The 17,004-nt window shown below is 37.2% G+C and overlaps 2 protein-coding genes across 2 annotated transcripts in view; both read right to left on the bottom strand.

Moving 5' to 3' along the window:
• Positions 1-17,004, bottom strand: part of Cdep (Chondrocyte-derived ezrin-like domain containing protein) — an 804,710-nt gene that overhangs the window by 767,025 nt on the left and 20,681 nt on the right. The gene's annotated exons all lie outside the window — the stretch shown is intronic.
• Positions 3,431-17,004, bottom strand: part of LOC136827737 (general transcription factor II-I repeat domain-containing protein 2B-like) — a 17,107-nt gene continuing 3,533 nt past the window's right edge. The window contains exon 2 of the mRNA XM_067085199.1: positions 3,431-4,027. Within this exon, the coding sequence (XP_066941300.1) occupies positions 3,431-4,027 (597 nt within the window). The remainder of the gene's footprint in view (positions 4,028-17,004) is intronic.

Below are 17,004 nucleotides of genomic sequence, written 5' to 3'. Positions count from 1 at the left end.
TTAGTAGATCAACTGCTATGTGAATAAAAAAAATAAATAAAAATAAAAGGCGTCAGTGTGAAGTCATACGTTAAAAGATCAAATTATGATGTGAAAAACAACAAAAATAACAACAGAACATAATACACGCTCTCCTCTCCAAAACTTAAGGGAGAGAGAGAGAGAGAGAGAGAGAGAGAGAGAGAGAGAGAGAGAGAGAGAGAGAGAGAGAGAGAGAACTGTATTTTAAATCCCGCTCTCACTGAGCGCAACTGCCTTCACTTCAAAGGGGTGGGACTGAAGATTTAGCTTTTATTTTGAAAATAAGAAGAACGAGGCTTCCTGCCATCCTTTTGTTAACCGTTTTGTTTCTTGGATAATCTTACTTCTTGAATGAGAGTAAGAGAACTTCTATTTTAATATTCCCAACAAAATCCTCTTCACGATTATCTGTAGTATTAACCGCTAAACCATCACCTATAATACTACCGGAAATTAGCTGAATAAAACATATGGCTGAATGATTCGATGAAAGAAAAAATTACGGTGACATTTCATCCACATAATTAGCCAAAAAGTAAAAAGATCATTCTTCTAGAACACTAAATTGCTACCAATACAATAAAAATACAGGTGAAAATATTATTCATATTATATGAAAATATAATTTTCTTGTTCAAGTATTAAATTCTGACACGCCTGTTAAGGAAAAGTCAATTCTATTTCAAACCATTCTGCGAAAATCACACCAGTTACTGGCTCATTCACCCTCCAGCTAATGAATCTATGAATATCTCCATACGCACAACGCCTTGTCATACGTCTGCAAAGCATTATACAAACAAACATGCATATACACATAATACATATGTGAGAGAGAGAGAGAGAGAGAGAGAGAGAGAGAGAGAGAGAGATATGGCGTTTAAGAAACGAATAGATTATAGGATGCTGGCACTCACACAGACTAATAATACCGGCAATGTTAGGTCGTTACACCCAGAGCCTATAAATACACGTAACGCCAAGACACTGTGCAGGAACACTCGACGCTTATCGAAGAATGTAGTGTGGTGTGGTTAGAATCTCCAGAATCAAGCGTGACAACATCAGGGAACAATATCCTCCGACAGATAAACGACTGAAAGTAATCTGGCGGAACAGCTAACCGGGCCATTAACCTATCTGCCAATCTTGCTTATCGAAAAATATACTGAAGGGTTTACAGTAAAATCAACCTGAAATAAATCTCTTTTACGATTCGGATTTACATAAGAATATTTCAGAACCACTCGAAAATTATATCAAATACATGAAAATGGAAAAAACCATGGTGCTTCTTCCCTTGCCTGTTCCTTGGTCGCCTTTCAATAATAACACTGACAAACCTGGGAGTTCTTGGCAGTGAGGGTGCCATCTGCCTTACGTCATCTTAGACGTTTTAATAGCATGATAGCCTCTTCCTGACATGACCATGGGAAACTTCATTCTAAAGTAGCTTTCACTGTGACTCAGACTGGCTTGGCAGAAACAGCACATACAGCACTTCAAAAAACATTCCTTAAGGGTGATATCATATATCACAGTTTGCATATATATATATATATATATATATATATATATATATATATATATATATATATATATATATATATATATATATATATATATATATATATATATGTGTGTGTGTGTGTGTGTATCGCACTACAACGTATATAAAGGACATTACTTGAAAACATATCTTAAAAAGGAGCCTCCATAAGCTTACATTTCAAATATTTTTTCAATACACTTTATACACTATTGTAGAATTTCCATCAACTTTACATATACACACACACATATATATATATATATATATATATATATATATATATATATATATATATATGAGAGAGAGAGAGAGAGAGAGAGAGAGAGAGAGAGAGAGAGAGAGAGAGAGAGAGAGAGAGAGAGAGTGGAATTTCAAGAAACAAACAATTTTAAGGAGCATTTTACCCTAGAAAATGCATCACACAAATTACCTGTAACCTTTCTGATTAATAATTGGATTCAGTGTTGAACTAAACAGGCCGTCCTTCGAAACAGATCGTGATTTCCAAACTTGAACATTTTGATATAATGTACTGTTTACTGTTCACACAAAGACTATCAAGTTGCGCTTGCTTATGCATGATTATCACTTTCCAATATTTTTCTAACTACCATCCCTTACGAACAAAACCTGGCATACCAAATAGTAGCATTCTAATCAATCCAGGAAGAGATCCGATGATCTCAAAACAACTGAAACGAGTCACTGTCTTCCTTAGGGCTGAATGAAGCATATATTTAACGACAAACCTGACACCACTGCGTAAAACATACCAACACACAACGTCACGCACTTTGCGACTCATTGGCATCTATAACCCTTCATTCATTCATTCATGTGTAAGTGCTTCAATTATCCCCTTCAATCACCATAACGCACTTAGCAACAGACAATTAGCTCACCGCAACAAGAGGTTATGATATACTTGAGTGAGCATGTAAGTCATTTAAGCCATTGAAGACACTTGACAAGGTATCCAGGTCCTTCGATGAGGTATCTTTGGAACACTGGGATAATCTCCTAAAATGGTATCATACTAGAACGATTTTGAGGAGCATGCATTTAAGGTGATATATTTTTCGCATATCTACAATTATATTTGCTGCCTTCAATAAGTATTTAGAATTATCGCCTTATTTCTAAAAGTCTGTAGAATACCAAATGCCTTTGACGATAACTAAACAAAATCTTCTTGTATTTTCATATAAGTAAAAATCTTAATTCAAATTACCGCCACTTAATACCGTCATATTGCACAGATCTCAGAGTACATCTCTTGCACAGATGTCGGTTGCCACAAACGAATATCCCTTGGCGCTAAAATCTCAAGCTGCTGCGTCACACTAGAAAGCACCATATTTCAGTTCATACTCTAAATCACTGTTTCTCAACCTTTTTCTGGTGGTGGCCCCTTCAATCCAGTGCAAGTTGTTGTGGCCCCTCCATGCCAACCTGAGTTCTTACCCCCCACACACACCCGCCTTCCGTCCATCACCTTAATACGCCTAGGGAAGGTATATTAATGGTTCTAGTTTGAGTAGTACCAACTCAAAACACTAATTTCAGGCATGAATCAAATACCAATATTAATTGGAAAAATATTTTATTTGAACACTTATCTATTTACAAAAGGAATAAAAACAAGGAATACATGTAGGTACAATTGGCTTTATCTTGAAAGGTTTCAGTGGGATCCCTGTGACTGATGCAAGGCTGCCAACTTGTCAATGTTTGGCTTGAAAGCTGTCAGAGAGAGACGTAAATGATTTCAAGGCGATTTCGTGTCTTTGACAGCAGGTACATCATGACTGAAACCAGTCTCAACCAAGTAAGACGGGAAAGGCAATAAGAGCAACTTCACATCTTTCCAGAGTATTGGGTGTTATACACATCTTGATTCATCCACAGCTTCTGGTGTCCTCCACGCTTGAACCTTGCTTGAGCTGTTGTGTTATTCTGAAGTTCAATGAGAAGGGTGACATCAACTTCAGATACATCAGCAATGAAGGGATCCACAAACCAGTGTGGCACAGTCATTTGGAGTAGGTCAGAGAAGCGAGTGTCCATATCATTATGCAACTGCTTCAGATGGTCAACATACACTGCTAGGTCATCCAGATCGGTGGATATAACTGCTAAGGAAGGAAACTGTGCAAACTCTCGTCTTCCAAGGTTCAACCAGAACAGCTTGAGTTTCCCTTTAAATGTAGTAATTGCCTCCTTGCAGGAAAACATGGTGGAGTTATTTCCTTGAAGCTCTTTGTTCAGAAAATCAAATATGTCAGACAGGTAGAAGATGTCACTCTTTGCATCAACAAGTTTCTGTCCAAGTTCTGTCCCACTAAAGAAAGAGATGACACTGTCCCAAAGTGCAACAAAACGGTTCAGGCAATTACCTTTAGAAAGCCACCTGACTTCTGTGTGCAACACAAGTTTTTCAAATTCTTCATTGTTCTTTTCACATGATTTATTTCAAAATATTACACATTTATATATTTTGTGGGTCCTAAATTTTCTGTGGCCCCCCATGGCCCCCCATTTTTCAAATTTTGCCTTGTGGCCCCTGAAAAAATCTCATGGCCCCCAAGGGGGCCATATGGCCCACGTTGAGAAACACTGCTCTAAATGAAGACGAAGCCCATTAAAAGGTACGATGGAAGAGAACAATGAAATTCGACATACACCAATCGACACAGGAAATGAAGAATATGAAACTGATTTTAACAAATTACTCTCATGCATACGTATATCAAAAGAATGCTTAACGAAAACTGTATTCTGACTGCTACATTCAAGAAATACGCTGTACCGTACATTGGATTATAATTTTCTGGGGAAAATAATAAAGCCTAGCTGTGTCCGCATACGTAGAGATCTTGCATGGGAAAGATCAAAGGGGAAAATAAGGCAGTAGAGAAGAGAAAAACGTGTTGTAGAATCTCAAATGACAAAACGTGCGTCGTTATCTACCCAGAGTTCTGGAGACAGAAAGTGCAAGAATAGTCCGCCTGTGAATAAAAGATGAAAATGGAAGTTCATGGCACCGTACCAGATGTTTGCAAGAATTAAACTCCTAATCGTCCATTCTCCATTGTTTTTGTGCCGGGGTCTAGGTTGATAACAACTGTCTGTTCATTAGTCGCATTTAGCAAAACTAATAATAAGAGCTGCGAAGTCCAAAAACCACGCGCCGCCAATAACCAAAACCGTTGTCACGAAAGTTTATTTACAAAATGAGAGGGAGGGGGATGGGGAACATATGCTACTAAGTACCGGCAAAAAGGCATAGGCTATCTTGCATGTAAAACTGAGCCAATGTTACAGTGGCGTGTTCAAAACATAAAAACAAGAAAATAACATGACGAAGAAAAGCTGGTAAAGTTAACAAGAAAAACTTAGGTTCCAAATGCTTTTGAACGAAGAATAAGAAAAGAACAAGTAAGCACTGTCATGCACAGGAACATTTGAAAAGGGATCTGACATTCAAGTAGAGCGAAATGCAAAACGGTACTGAAGTGCACAGAATATGTGGGTAAGGGGGTGACCACGTTACACATGGGTTGTGTTCAAGTGTACATATATCATACCTGCGCTTCTTTTGTGTGGGCCTACTTTTCAGTAGCTTTTATGGCTGAAATGTTTTCACAAGGGAATTAATTTTGAATGAAAAAACATAAAAACCACACATCATGAATCTTATATTTCAAGGTAAATAGGATTTTTGTTGAAAACATAACATGCAAACGAATTCGCTGATAAACCAGATTTACGACGAAGGCCTATATAAAACAACCACTTGCGGGTAAACAGGGTTCCTGGTATGCAAGAACGTGGGTACATACCAACGAAAATTATACCAAAGCAGTAAAACTAAAATATAAACCGCTCAATGATAAAATTACATTAAACAAAGGAAATTACACGACTACTATCCAGTAAGTTTTATAAAAATAAAAAATATAATTTTTTAAAAACACGCTTTCACTAATTTTTTTTCATTTCTTGTAGCATTTCCTTCCACGTTTGGCGCCTACGCTTTTATTTTTGTAGACACGATTAATTGTAAGAAAATCCTGGTGTCTCAAAAAAATTATTTTTTACATAATAGTGCATTTTAATAAAAGCGTGCTTTAAAAAAAAATATTTTTTTTATTTGATACTTTTTATTTTTGACAGAAACTGTAACCGATTTTGTATTGTAGCTAACGAAATTGCTATCCTGTCGAGCTAAAGAAAGTTTGAACAATTCGCAGAGTTATTAACTTATTCTACCGAGTCAAAGAAGGTAAGAAAAATCCGAAGATTTTCATGCAAATCCTGAGATACTGGGAGATTTCACTATAAGGTCACTAGAGGTCACTGCTGACCTACTGATCGTGTAAGGTTGTACTGTCACCGGGATTGAGTAACCATGCAAAATTTCAAGTCCATCAAACGAAGGAACAGGTCGAAAACTGAGTTACAAGATTTGACCCAGACAAACAAACAGACAAAAAAGCAACCTAAATAAAAGCTATAAAAAATACCAGCCTCATCATTCAGGGATACCTAGACAGAATTCTGGTTAAGTGTTCTCCAAAAATTGTTGTCGAAATTAATTCTCTTACAATAATATCCAGCTCATTAATACTGATGTTTCTATAGCTCCTATTAAAACCTGCTTGAACAACAATGACAATACCAAATCTACTGGTCGCATTTATGGTACGTTTTTCTAATTGAAACCACTTATTTGGTAGACTCATTTCTGTACACACTGACTCTGAGCGGGAAATATACTTCCCGTTCAGATTTTGAGCTTAAAGTCATAAGCATATCCTAAAAAACACGAAGAAAGAGGCAAGTGAAGAGCTCATGGTTTAATCCAAAAAATAATCTTTAGGACTACGTTTCTTCAATATTCAAGCTACGATCCGAGGAAGGGCAGAATGTGATAAAAGGAAGCTACAGCCTAATCAACGATGCGATATATGGGGGTCGCGGTAGGGATCGAGTGAGGTGGGAGAGACACTAGCACACAAAATAAATAAGAGAGAGATGCAAGAGGGTGTGGTTGGGAATAAAAAGGAGCGGAGGGGAGGGGCAGACACAGACAGGAGGAGGAGGGATGCAGGGGTAGGGGAAGAGAGAGAGAGAGAGAGAGAGAGAGAGAGAGAGAGAGAGAGAGAGAGAGAGAGAGAGGTAACCAACCTCACCGTCTGTTCTCCTTTAGGAACTTGTAAAGTGTCTCATTGATATCCATTTGATTGATCACGGTCGTTCACAACCATTCATTAAGAGGGATAACTTCCCCAGTTCACTTCTCTCTAACAATGGGCTCGCTCCGGGTCCTCTGAGAGAGAGAGAGAGAGAGAGAGAGAGATTTCTAAGAAAATTAATATTCCTTTTCATTATGATGATGACGTGTCTAAGGGAAGAGGACGGTGATGAAGAACAGAGAGAGAGAGAGAGAGAGAGAGAGAGAGAGAGAGAGAGTTACGCTGATGACAAGGACTGATTCAGATCATGAATAACAGACACTAACAGAAGCTAATCTGAAGATAGAGCTTTTCGTCATGTCTGACAAAATGACCTCACACGCAAGTCGTACTTGCAGGCGTCATTAAAAGATGAAATTCAGGAGTTTTCCTCTTTTTATATTTTGAGTTTGAAAGTTAAAAAGAATGATGAAAGGCGGTTCAAGAAGCAAGTCATATAAAAGGATCTTCTTGGCAATATAACCTAAATTCTTAATGGCCAGCGTATCAGTTCAAGCCATGCTGTCAGTCTCTGATTGTCTCTACTGGGCTCTTTAAGTTTTTAATTCAGTTAACCTCCTATTTAACTCCTTTTATTATCCACTGATTCGCATTTTATACAAAAATTCAACCTTTTCATTCTCCACATCATGTGAGAACGTTACCTAACGCAATTGTGAGAACATACCTTAAACAGTTCCTAACAACGAATCGTCTCTGATCTCTCACAGTGCTATCTACCTGAAATGAAGGTTATCAAAAATTAGCCACTGATTGCACACACTGAAATGTATATTGTAACAAACAAACAAACAAGCATGCACCCACACTTCGAATGTCACAACTTCCTTTTCAAGCTCTCAATCATGCAAACATGACATAAAATGTTGGACAAGTTTTCATACGTGTCTTTTCCAAAACAAATCTCTAAGAAAAAACCAATATAGCTTTCACTGATTCTCGATATTTAACTCCTGTATACATTTCACTTGCGAAATTCTGGGTGATCAAATACATAAAATACTTCTGATGAGAACTCCTAAACATTCTTTTTTAAGCAAGATTAAATATTAAGTTGATCCAGTTCAGAAAATAAAGATCGTCAGTAAATTGAATATTACAAATTATACTTGCACCATTTCTGCTGAATATGATGTAAGTCATAACCTAATATATATTAGTCTTTTATAGACAGCCACAAATATACAAATAATTTCCTTAATAAAGCGTATAACTCGCCCAGCTCCCGCAGGAATACTACACTACATCAAAGAATAATTTCGCAAAATCCAACGTCATTCGCTGTTCCGTATCATTCATAAGATCTGGATGTTTTATCTCTACGAAAAAGGTATTTTAATAACTGTCATCAACATCACCACATTCAACCAAATTATTACATATAAGTGAAGAATAAAAATAAACTGTTTTTTATTTACGCTTGATAAACACGTACCAAAATGATCCGTCTAAATCATCGTTTACCGAGAACCCACATAATAAAATGGCCTAAACATATAACAAATAATAATTAACAAAAGATAATATATATATATACATATACACATAATATATACATATATGTGTGTATGTGTATATATATATATATATTATATATATAAATTATATACGTATATAATACCCAGTAAAAATACTACATGCTACTGCATATTATTCACGACAAAATGATTAAGTAAAAACCATTAACAAGAGAGTATACCCTACAATGAGAAAACGCAATCAAAGACTCTTGTCATGTAACTGAGGCTATGGCATAGTTCAACATAGGTTGGTTACAAAACAGCATCAACTAAATGTGGAGCCTGGGACGACCCAGAGGCTACCAGTACTCGTAAATGCTCTTCAAACTCAATCAATAAATAAAAACATAACCGAAAAGAGAAGGCACCGAGCGTTCTTAAATACTCATTGATTTGAAATTAACAAAATATCGCGTGTCGCTATTTCACATTGCAAGAACAACAACAACAACAACAATAATAATAATAATAATAATAATAATAATAATAATAATAATAATAATAATAATAATAATAATAATGTCCAGCGATGAAACATGGCAATGGCTACAGAGGGGAGAACTCAACAAGGAAGCAGAAGGAATGCTAACAGCGGCACAAGATCAAGCCCAAAGAACCAGGTAGCCTATGTCCAAAGAACAATAGATTTAAGTAACATGTCACCCATATGCAGGAAGTGCAATATGAAAGACGAGACCATAAACCACATAGCAAGCGAATGTTCGGCGACTGCTCAGAACCAATATAAAAAGAGGAATGATTCAGTAGCAAAGCCCTCCACTGGAGCCTGTGCAAGAAACACCAGCTAGCTTGCAGTAATAAGTGGTACGAACACCAACCTGACGGAGTGATAGAAAACGATCAGGCAAAGATCCTCTGGGACTAAGGTATCAGAACAGATAGGGTGATGCGTGCCAACAGACCAGGCGTGAGGTTGATTGACAAAATCAAGAAGAAAGTATCACTCATTAATGTCGCAATGCCATGGGACACCAGAGTAGATGAGAAAGAAAGAGAAAAAATAGTATCAAGACCTGAAAATAGAAATAACAAGGATATGGAATATGCCAGTGGAAATTGTACCCATAATCATAGGAACACTAGGCACGATTCCAAGATCCGTAAAAAGGAATCTGGAAAAACTAGATGCCGAAGTAGCTCCAGGACTCATGCAGATGCTGCTAGAAACAGAGCACAGTGAGAAAAGTGATGGACCCCTAAGGAGGCAGGATGCAACCCGCAACCCCACACTATAAAAACCACCCAGTCGAATAGGATGACTGTGATACAAATAATAATAATAATAATTGAGAGAATATAATTAAGATAATAATTATAATCTTCGTCACAATTATCATAATTATTATCATTTATTATTATAATTATTATTATAATCATTATTATTTTGATAAAAAATTATCAAGTGAGTAAACACTGCAATGGAATTAACTAAAAGGCTCTGAAATTATCTAACAATTTTTCACAGAAGTGCCCAAGAATTAAGAAAAATAAATTATTGACTTACATGCATAGGCCCATAAACTTTCCTAGACATCATTCCATTATCCTCTATAATGAGGCAATTGAAGAAATTTCTGTTGCCAGAGACCGAAATAAAAGTATCATGTTGCTAGCTTTCAGGAATGTACAAAACATTTTTCTTAAAAAATTAGTAATAATGATGATGATGATGATGATGATGATGAGTAAAGGAAACAAGTATACTTTGCGAATACCGTGCCTTACAAATGGAGTAAATCTGTCTCGAAAATTAAAGCTACACTAAATAAGCTTAAGCCATTGATACGAGCATGAATATGATATAACGTGTTAAATTTTCCAAACATATGTAATTCCAGTTCAGTCCTCTTCATGATGATTTGGGACAACTGGCTGCAAACTGCTCGAGGGCAGAGTAAGAAGAGATTCAATCCAAGCTTTGAAAGGATATGGAAATTTCATGACCGCTGAAGTCGAACGAACAATCGCGAAACACTAACAAGAAAAATGGTATTTCAGTCATTAAAGCCAACGTACATTGCCACCCCGCTGATTTCCCTCATCAAATTGCCACCCAATAGACTAGAATGATTATAATGTAATGAAAAATTCTCTCTCTCTCTCTCTCTCTCTCTCTCTCTCTCTTTCATACTCAACGAAATAAAAACTCCAATAACGGTAATGAAGATGACATGGCCTTCTATTAAATGAAGGCCGTGGTATACCAATAACCTCTACGAAAGTGAAAGTTATCTTATATATATGAGTGTTATGTTCGTGTCCAACCCACAATAACACTATTGAATATAGAATTTAGGCCAACGGCCAAGCACTAGAGCCCATGAGGTCATTCAGCGCTGAAACGGAAATTGACATTAGAAGGTTTGAAAGGTTACTTTAACAGGAGTAAAATCTCGCAGTTGCACTATGAATCAACTGTGAAGAGAGGATGGAAAGTAAGATGGAAGAAAGAGAATATAAAAGAAGGTACAGTAAAAGAAAGTTAAGGGGCTGCAGCCAGGGGGCGAAGGCACGCTGCAAAGAACCTTAAGTAATGCCTACAGTGCGCCGCACGAGATTCACTGACGGCACTAACCCCCCTACGGAAACAATTCCACAAAGCAACACTACTCGTATTTCTCATCATGATAAAAAGCAGAACACCAACACTTAAGAGGATATTACAAACTGAAGATATTTCTTAAGCGATCACATAACCATACGCACATTATGGTTGCCACTGATTAGCCCAACCATAGAATATGTTCACTAATGTGGTCTTCCCATAAGACGAACTAAACCGGAACAAAACCGGTTAAGAAGTGTTACGCAATTTCACTGTGAAAGTAAGGAACTATATAATAATCCATAACCATCCACAAAGCGATAAGACTAAGTATCATCAGTTAGGCATCGCCATTGTAAAAATATTACACATTCAGATACCATCCAATCTATTAAAACAAGAGACCTTTGCAATTCAATTAAGTGTAACCCTGGAATAAGGTCTGATACTTTCTACCGCACTCGACATCAAAATTATGATTACTGCATACTGTACCAGCCATCACAAGCGGTTACTTGCTCCATGCATGTGCCTCCATTCCCCTCTAGCATGAGTTATCAGTTATACCTCATTCCAAGATTCTGCGTCTTCCCAATGAACAGAGGCGTTTCCTGCCTCTCTCTCTTCCTCAGCCACTCATCTTTACTCCAAAGGTGTCTCAGTGTCGCAGATCCTACCGATCAGTTCAGAGATCCTAACGCAATAAACAACTCAAACCAACTAAATCTTACACATACTGCCGATCAGTTCAGAAACCTTTACGCAATACGCAATTCAGACTCGACCTGGTACACCGTATCCTGTTCCAAACTCGAAAACGACTTTCAATGCCTAATTCAAATAAGAACTATCATGGGGGAGGATCTCAATGAGATAACATTTTTCTTGGTTAGTATAGATTTCAAATTTCACTATTATTCCTTATCCCACAAAATCCTGCTGAAATCCCGCGTTACTGATCATTTCATCTTGAAGAGAAGCAAAAAACAGACCAGAACTAAAAGTGAATTAAATGCAGCCCAGTCTCTGGAGCATCAAATTCGAAAACCACCATTCATCCCGGTTCCTATTCACAAGAGCAAACGGAGCTACAAAGCGCTTGGTCGACTTTCGTCGATATCAGTATTGGAGAAAACGGGACAGATGATGGACAATATGATTTACACTCTTCGGTATCCCAAAAGCATTAATTTCTCACATCCAAGCATCAGGAAAAATTACCGATGCAATTAAAGGATTCTTTATTTCTTCAGTTACTGAAGAAGAAAATATTTTCAAACTTCTGTATCTCCGAAATACTTTATCTATACGAACAGCCAAAAGTGATAACAGATTTACGATCCACGAAGCAACCGCCACAATAACCCCTTTTCAAAACTCTGAAGGGGAAGATACCCGACACCATCCCTCCTATTCTCTCAGCTCTTCCACAAGTTATGGAAGTGATTGTTAAGTCAAAGTTATCAATCGTTTGCTTAAAAATTACGATTGAATAAAACAAAATTCTAAACATTCCATAGTGGATGTTTCAATAAACAAAATAAGAATCAGTATACACATAAAATAAAATGACAGACATAGAGAGGTCATGTCGTCAAGAAGCCACTGCCACGGTCTAGAAATAAGTTCAAATATAAACCTTAACAATACACACAGCTGAAAACACACCTCGCAACCCAACCCAAAATCAACAACCTCAGCTTATGCTGTAAAAATACAGGCGACCCTAAACCCATACAACACAGTACGTAAAAACAACCAGATATTCCCCTGGATACCGATCCAAAAGCTACATCTTCTCTCTCTCTCTCTCTCTCTCTCTCTCTCTCTCTCTCTCTCTCTCTCTCTCTCTCTCTCTCTCTCTCTCTGTAGTAAGAACGACGGGTGCCTCTAACACCAAGGGTTGATTAGCACAGCGTCATCGCCTTCTATTATCTCCGAAAACCAGGGTGATGTTAGCACAGGTGCTCAGATCATCAGCCCTAGGTAATATGGCTGCCTTAGCAGCCCATTGCCATTCAAGAAAAGTCTTCCTTCGTGCTCTATAACTTTGGAGCGATGAAGAGTTCAACAGCAGTTTCCAAATGAAGTTCCTTTGAGCACAAACATAAGTTTACGAAAATTCTTTTTTCATTATTCGTTCAAAGCTATTTCCACCAATATAATAACAAGTAATTTTGTAAGCACACTAATGAATGACCACGCGTATCGACACAGTGATACTGGCCTCTTAACCTTTGCTGAAATCGGTTAAAATAGGAAAAACTGGGACCTAAGAGGTCATTCAGCGGTGAAACGGAAATTGGAAGTAGAAAGGTTTGAAAGGTGTAACTGGAAGAAACCCTCACAGTTGCACTATGACACACATGTTAAGAGAGGCTGGATAGCAAGATGGAATAAAGAGAATATGAATGGAGGTACAGTAAAAGGAATGAAAGAGGTTGCAGGTAGGGGCCGAAGGAACGCTGCAATGAACGTTAAATAATGACTACAGTGCACCGCGTGAGGTGCACTTACGGCACTAATCACCTCCGGGGGCTTTCCTTTATACAAAGGGACAAAATTGTTCGGGTCAAGTAGGCCTATGTCTTTAGTACCTTTCCCTCACTCGGCCATACTAAGAACACCCTGGTCTGACACTCAATCCTCTTTCATCACCAAACCATATTTTATCTCTTGGGATCTCATCAGCTCCTGACGATCTGCTTATTCTTCAACCTTTCAATTCCGTCCATACATGCTCAAGTTGCTTTCACTATCACTCTCGCCCTAACATTAACTCCTTCAACACTTCCGTTGTCATCCAGTCTTCAACATTCCGTAATTATTCAAAATATTCACTTTCGCTCAAAACTGCATTTTCTTCAGAAAACATCTATTGGCATCTTCTATTGTCAAATCTAATTGTTCATTTACCTCTCTCCAGAACAACATTTTTTGTAGTTAAAGTTCCTGCTCACATTCACTTAGAATGTTGCATCATTATCGCTTTTCTCCTTGAGTTCCATATTTACTTTTACAAATTCATTCTGTTTTAATAATTAATTGCTCATCAGTCCACACACGTACACACACACACATATATATATATGTGTATATATATGTATATATATATATATATATATATATATATATATATATATTATATATATATATATATATATATATATATATATATATATATATATATATATATATATATATATATATATAAACGCCTACGAACACTTCGCTCTTTTATTTTGTATTTAGTATTCAAAGGGTTGACAATAATTTACTTTGGATAAAAATGCACGAGAACCACTAAGGGAAAACAACTAATTATCTGTATTATCTATACCCTTATAAACATTCACAACAAAGCAAACTGATAAAGGAAAAATGGAATGAAAAGACACTGACATTCAAAAGAGATTGCGTAAACTTCATTTATTAGCAATGGAAAAGATCCCTAGCAGCAGTTAGTTATGCAGAGGCTTAATCTGGAAAAGTAACCAAAGGACACACCAGTGGGAGAGAACCTTCCACCAACGGGTGATAAAAACAATCCGGTGCGGTGGTTTGTGACTGAGGCGTCTCGGGCAGCTGACGGCTGACAGCCACAGACGACTCGACTTCCCTTATCCCTAAACTTGATGTCAAAAGGAGCACCCTTCAGTTTCGGTAGAGTCTGCCCAGACACACCAACAGGAGTCCCTCTCATTCCGTCATATATTAATAATCCCAATGCGGCTGATTTCGTTTCTCTTTTACGTTAACGGCCGTGAAGAGAACCTCCATCAAAAACTTGATCTATTAACCAGAGACAAAACATCAGTAATATTCCCAAGTGATGGCGATTACACTCGTTCATCTAAAAGCAATGGTAATCATCATCGTCATCATATGACTGTCGAACAATCCCCCCTGCCCGCCTTCAGCAGTTCATTTCCGACCACACCCACACCCAAATCTCCACTATCGTCGAAGTATATTACCACGCAACCTCATCAGATAACGGCTGGCTCTTGCCGAACTTAAAAAAACATACTGTCTGGACATGCCAAAGGTCAACGATGATGCCTTTAAAGGTCAGTGAGACTTACTCACCGGCTGGGAATGATAAAAAGACTTCCTAAAAATGGAAGTGACGACCCTAATGACAATGCCAAGAGAGGGATGAAGATCAAATTATAATTCCTCCTCCTCCTCTCGCTTGCGTACAGATTTACCAAATAGCCTATAGTACGAAAAACCCTCAAGTTCAACTTCTCGTTATGGTTACTCCTCTAATGTATACGTACATCAACTTTTACATTCCGTCAAGCTGGCACAAACAGTTATGAATATTTCCTCATTCGCAAGATCACTAACGCAAGAGCAATGACTGAAAGAATTTCAGTAATAGCTTAAATGAAATAACATTCGTCATATCCCGGATTACTATTACTAAGACGGTGCAGCATCAACTCGAATAAAAAAACACTAATAAGCACAATCAATAGAGAGCTTACCTCTGCCCTGCCACCCTGCTCAATTCCCCGTCAACGGGGACAAGACACGAAATTGTATGCTGGCCACTGATCTGTCAGTCAACTTAGTACTACTGAAATGTTTATAAAAGGATTTAGATCCATCAGTTTACACGAGCTCTACCTTTCACAGGCAATGATAAAAATATAGATGCCTTGACTGGGTGAATCTGAATTACAGAAGAATATCAGCTCTCGATTGCAAACTCAAAAATTATATTATCTAAACCACCGAAAATTACTATTTTCATACGAGGGACGAGATGATTCCATGGCAACAAATAATTAACTAAATATATTTCTCTCCCAACGATGATCCTCTACAGGTCACTTGATGAGTAGATCCAGTATCTATCCTATCTATCTATCTATATATATATATATATATATATATATATATATATATATATATATATATATATATATATATATATATAAAACGTGAGTGTATTTATCTGTTGAATAACTAAATAAAAAAATTTCCTTTAATTACCTGTTCATCATTGTACAAATGTGAGAAATAAACCATAATTGACCACATGATTTTTGTACAATATGACGCTATCCTTTTTAATATCCACGAGGGTAAACATTTGAAAAAGAGCGGCGCTATTTATTTTCCTCTCTCTCTCCCCCCCCCCTGACAAATTAGTGAACCAATTACCTTAATCTCATATGTCTTAGACGTTAGAAGCACAAGCCTGAGGGGGAGGTGCTCAAGTGATACCCAGGGCAGCGAGAGAGAGAGAGAGAGAGAGAGAGAGAGAGAGAGAGAGAGAGAGAGAGAGAGAGAGAGAGAGAGAAAGCATTTATCATCATTCAGCAAACAACTCGTGGCGCCAAAGCCCAGACTCAAAGCAATTTTAAATTTTAAAAAATCTTAGCAACTGAGAGAGATCGAAAAAGATGCTGTGAATTCGTAACTGCAAAGTAAAGGGTATTCCGGTAGAAAAAAAAGCAAATTACGATAAATTCCCATAATTATTTGAACAATTCTTCTGTATTTTACAACTGAATCTTATTTCTGCCAAAGTAAAACCGGAAAAAGCATTAGTATTTTAGTGATGAAACTACTTCAAAGTTTACGTTAAGGTTTTATAAAATTCCTGAAGAAACAAAATGAATAGAAACGTGATAAGCAAAGACCCATATTTCTGGAGGAAATTTGCATAAATAATAATTCTATAACTTGCCAAGTATTAATAAAAATGAAGAACACAAGAAGCCATCATCCATGAAGAATACAGTCTGTAGCGCCAAGAGATAATGTTCAGTCCGGGAATTATAGGATCCCAGAAGCACGAGAATTGCGTGATTGTCAGCCGGTTCCTATGAAATTTTACTACTGGTATCACACACTTATTATTTAGATGTTGTTAAATTACAAGTTTCCAAACTCCCAACTTAAAGGTCAGTAATTAATGGTTAACCTTTCTTCCTCGACAGTTTGGGTAAGGAAGAGAGAAAAGTCGAGAGACAATTAAGGGGCACTGAAGGGTTGCAGAGGGTGTTTGGAAGAAAAGAAAAGAGCAGACATAAGGAAATAGGAGGTAAAGCAATTTGGAAATAATGAAGA

This window comes from Macrobrachium rosenbergii, chromosome 42 (assembly GCF_040412425.1).
Source record: "Macrobrachium rosenbergii isolate ZJJX-2024 chromosome 42, ASM4041242v1, whole genome shotgun sequence".
Classification (NCBI taxonomy): Eukaryota; Metazoa; Arthropoda; class Malacostraca; order Decapoda; family Palaemonidae; genus Macrobrachium; species Macrobrachium rosenbergii.
The sequence above is the reverse complement of the archived record's forward strand: the minus strand, read 5'-3'. Positions and strand labels throughout refer to the sequence as shown.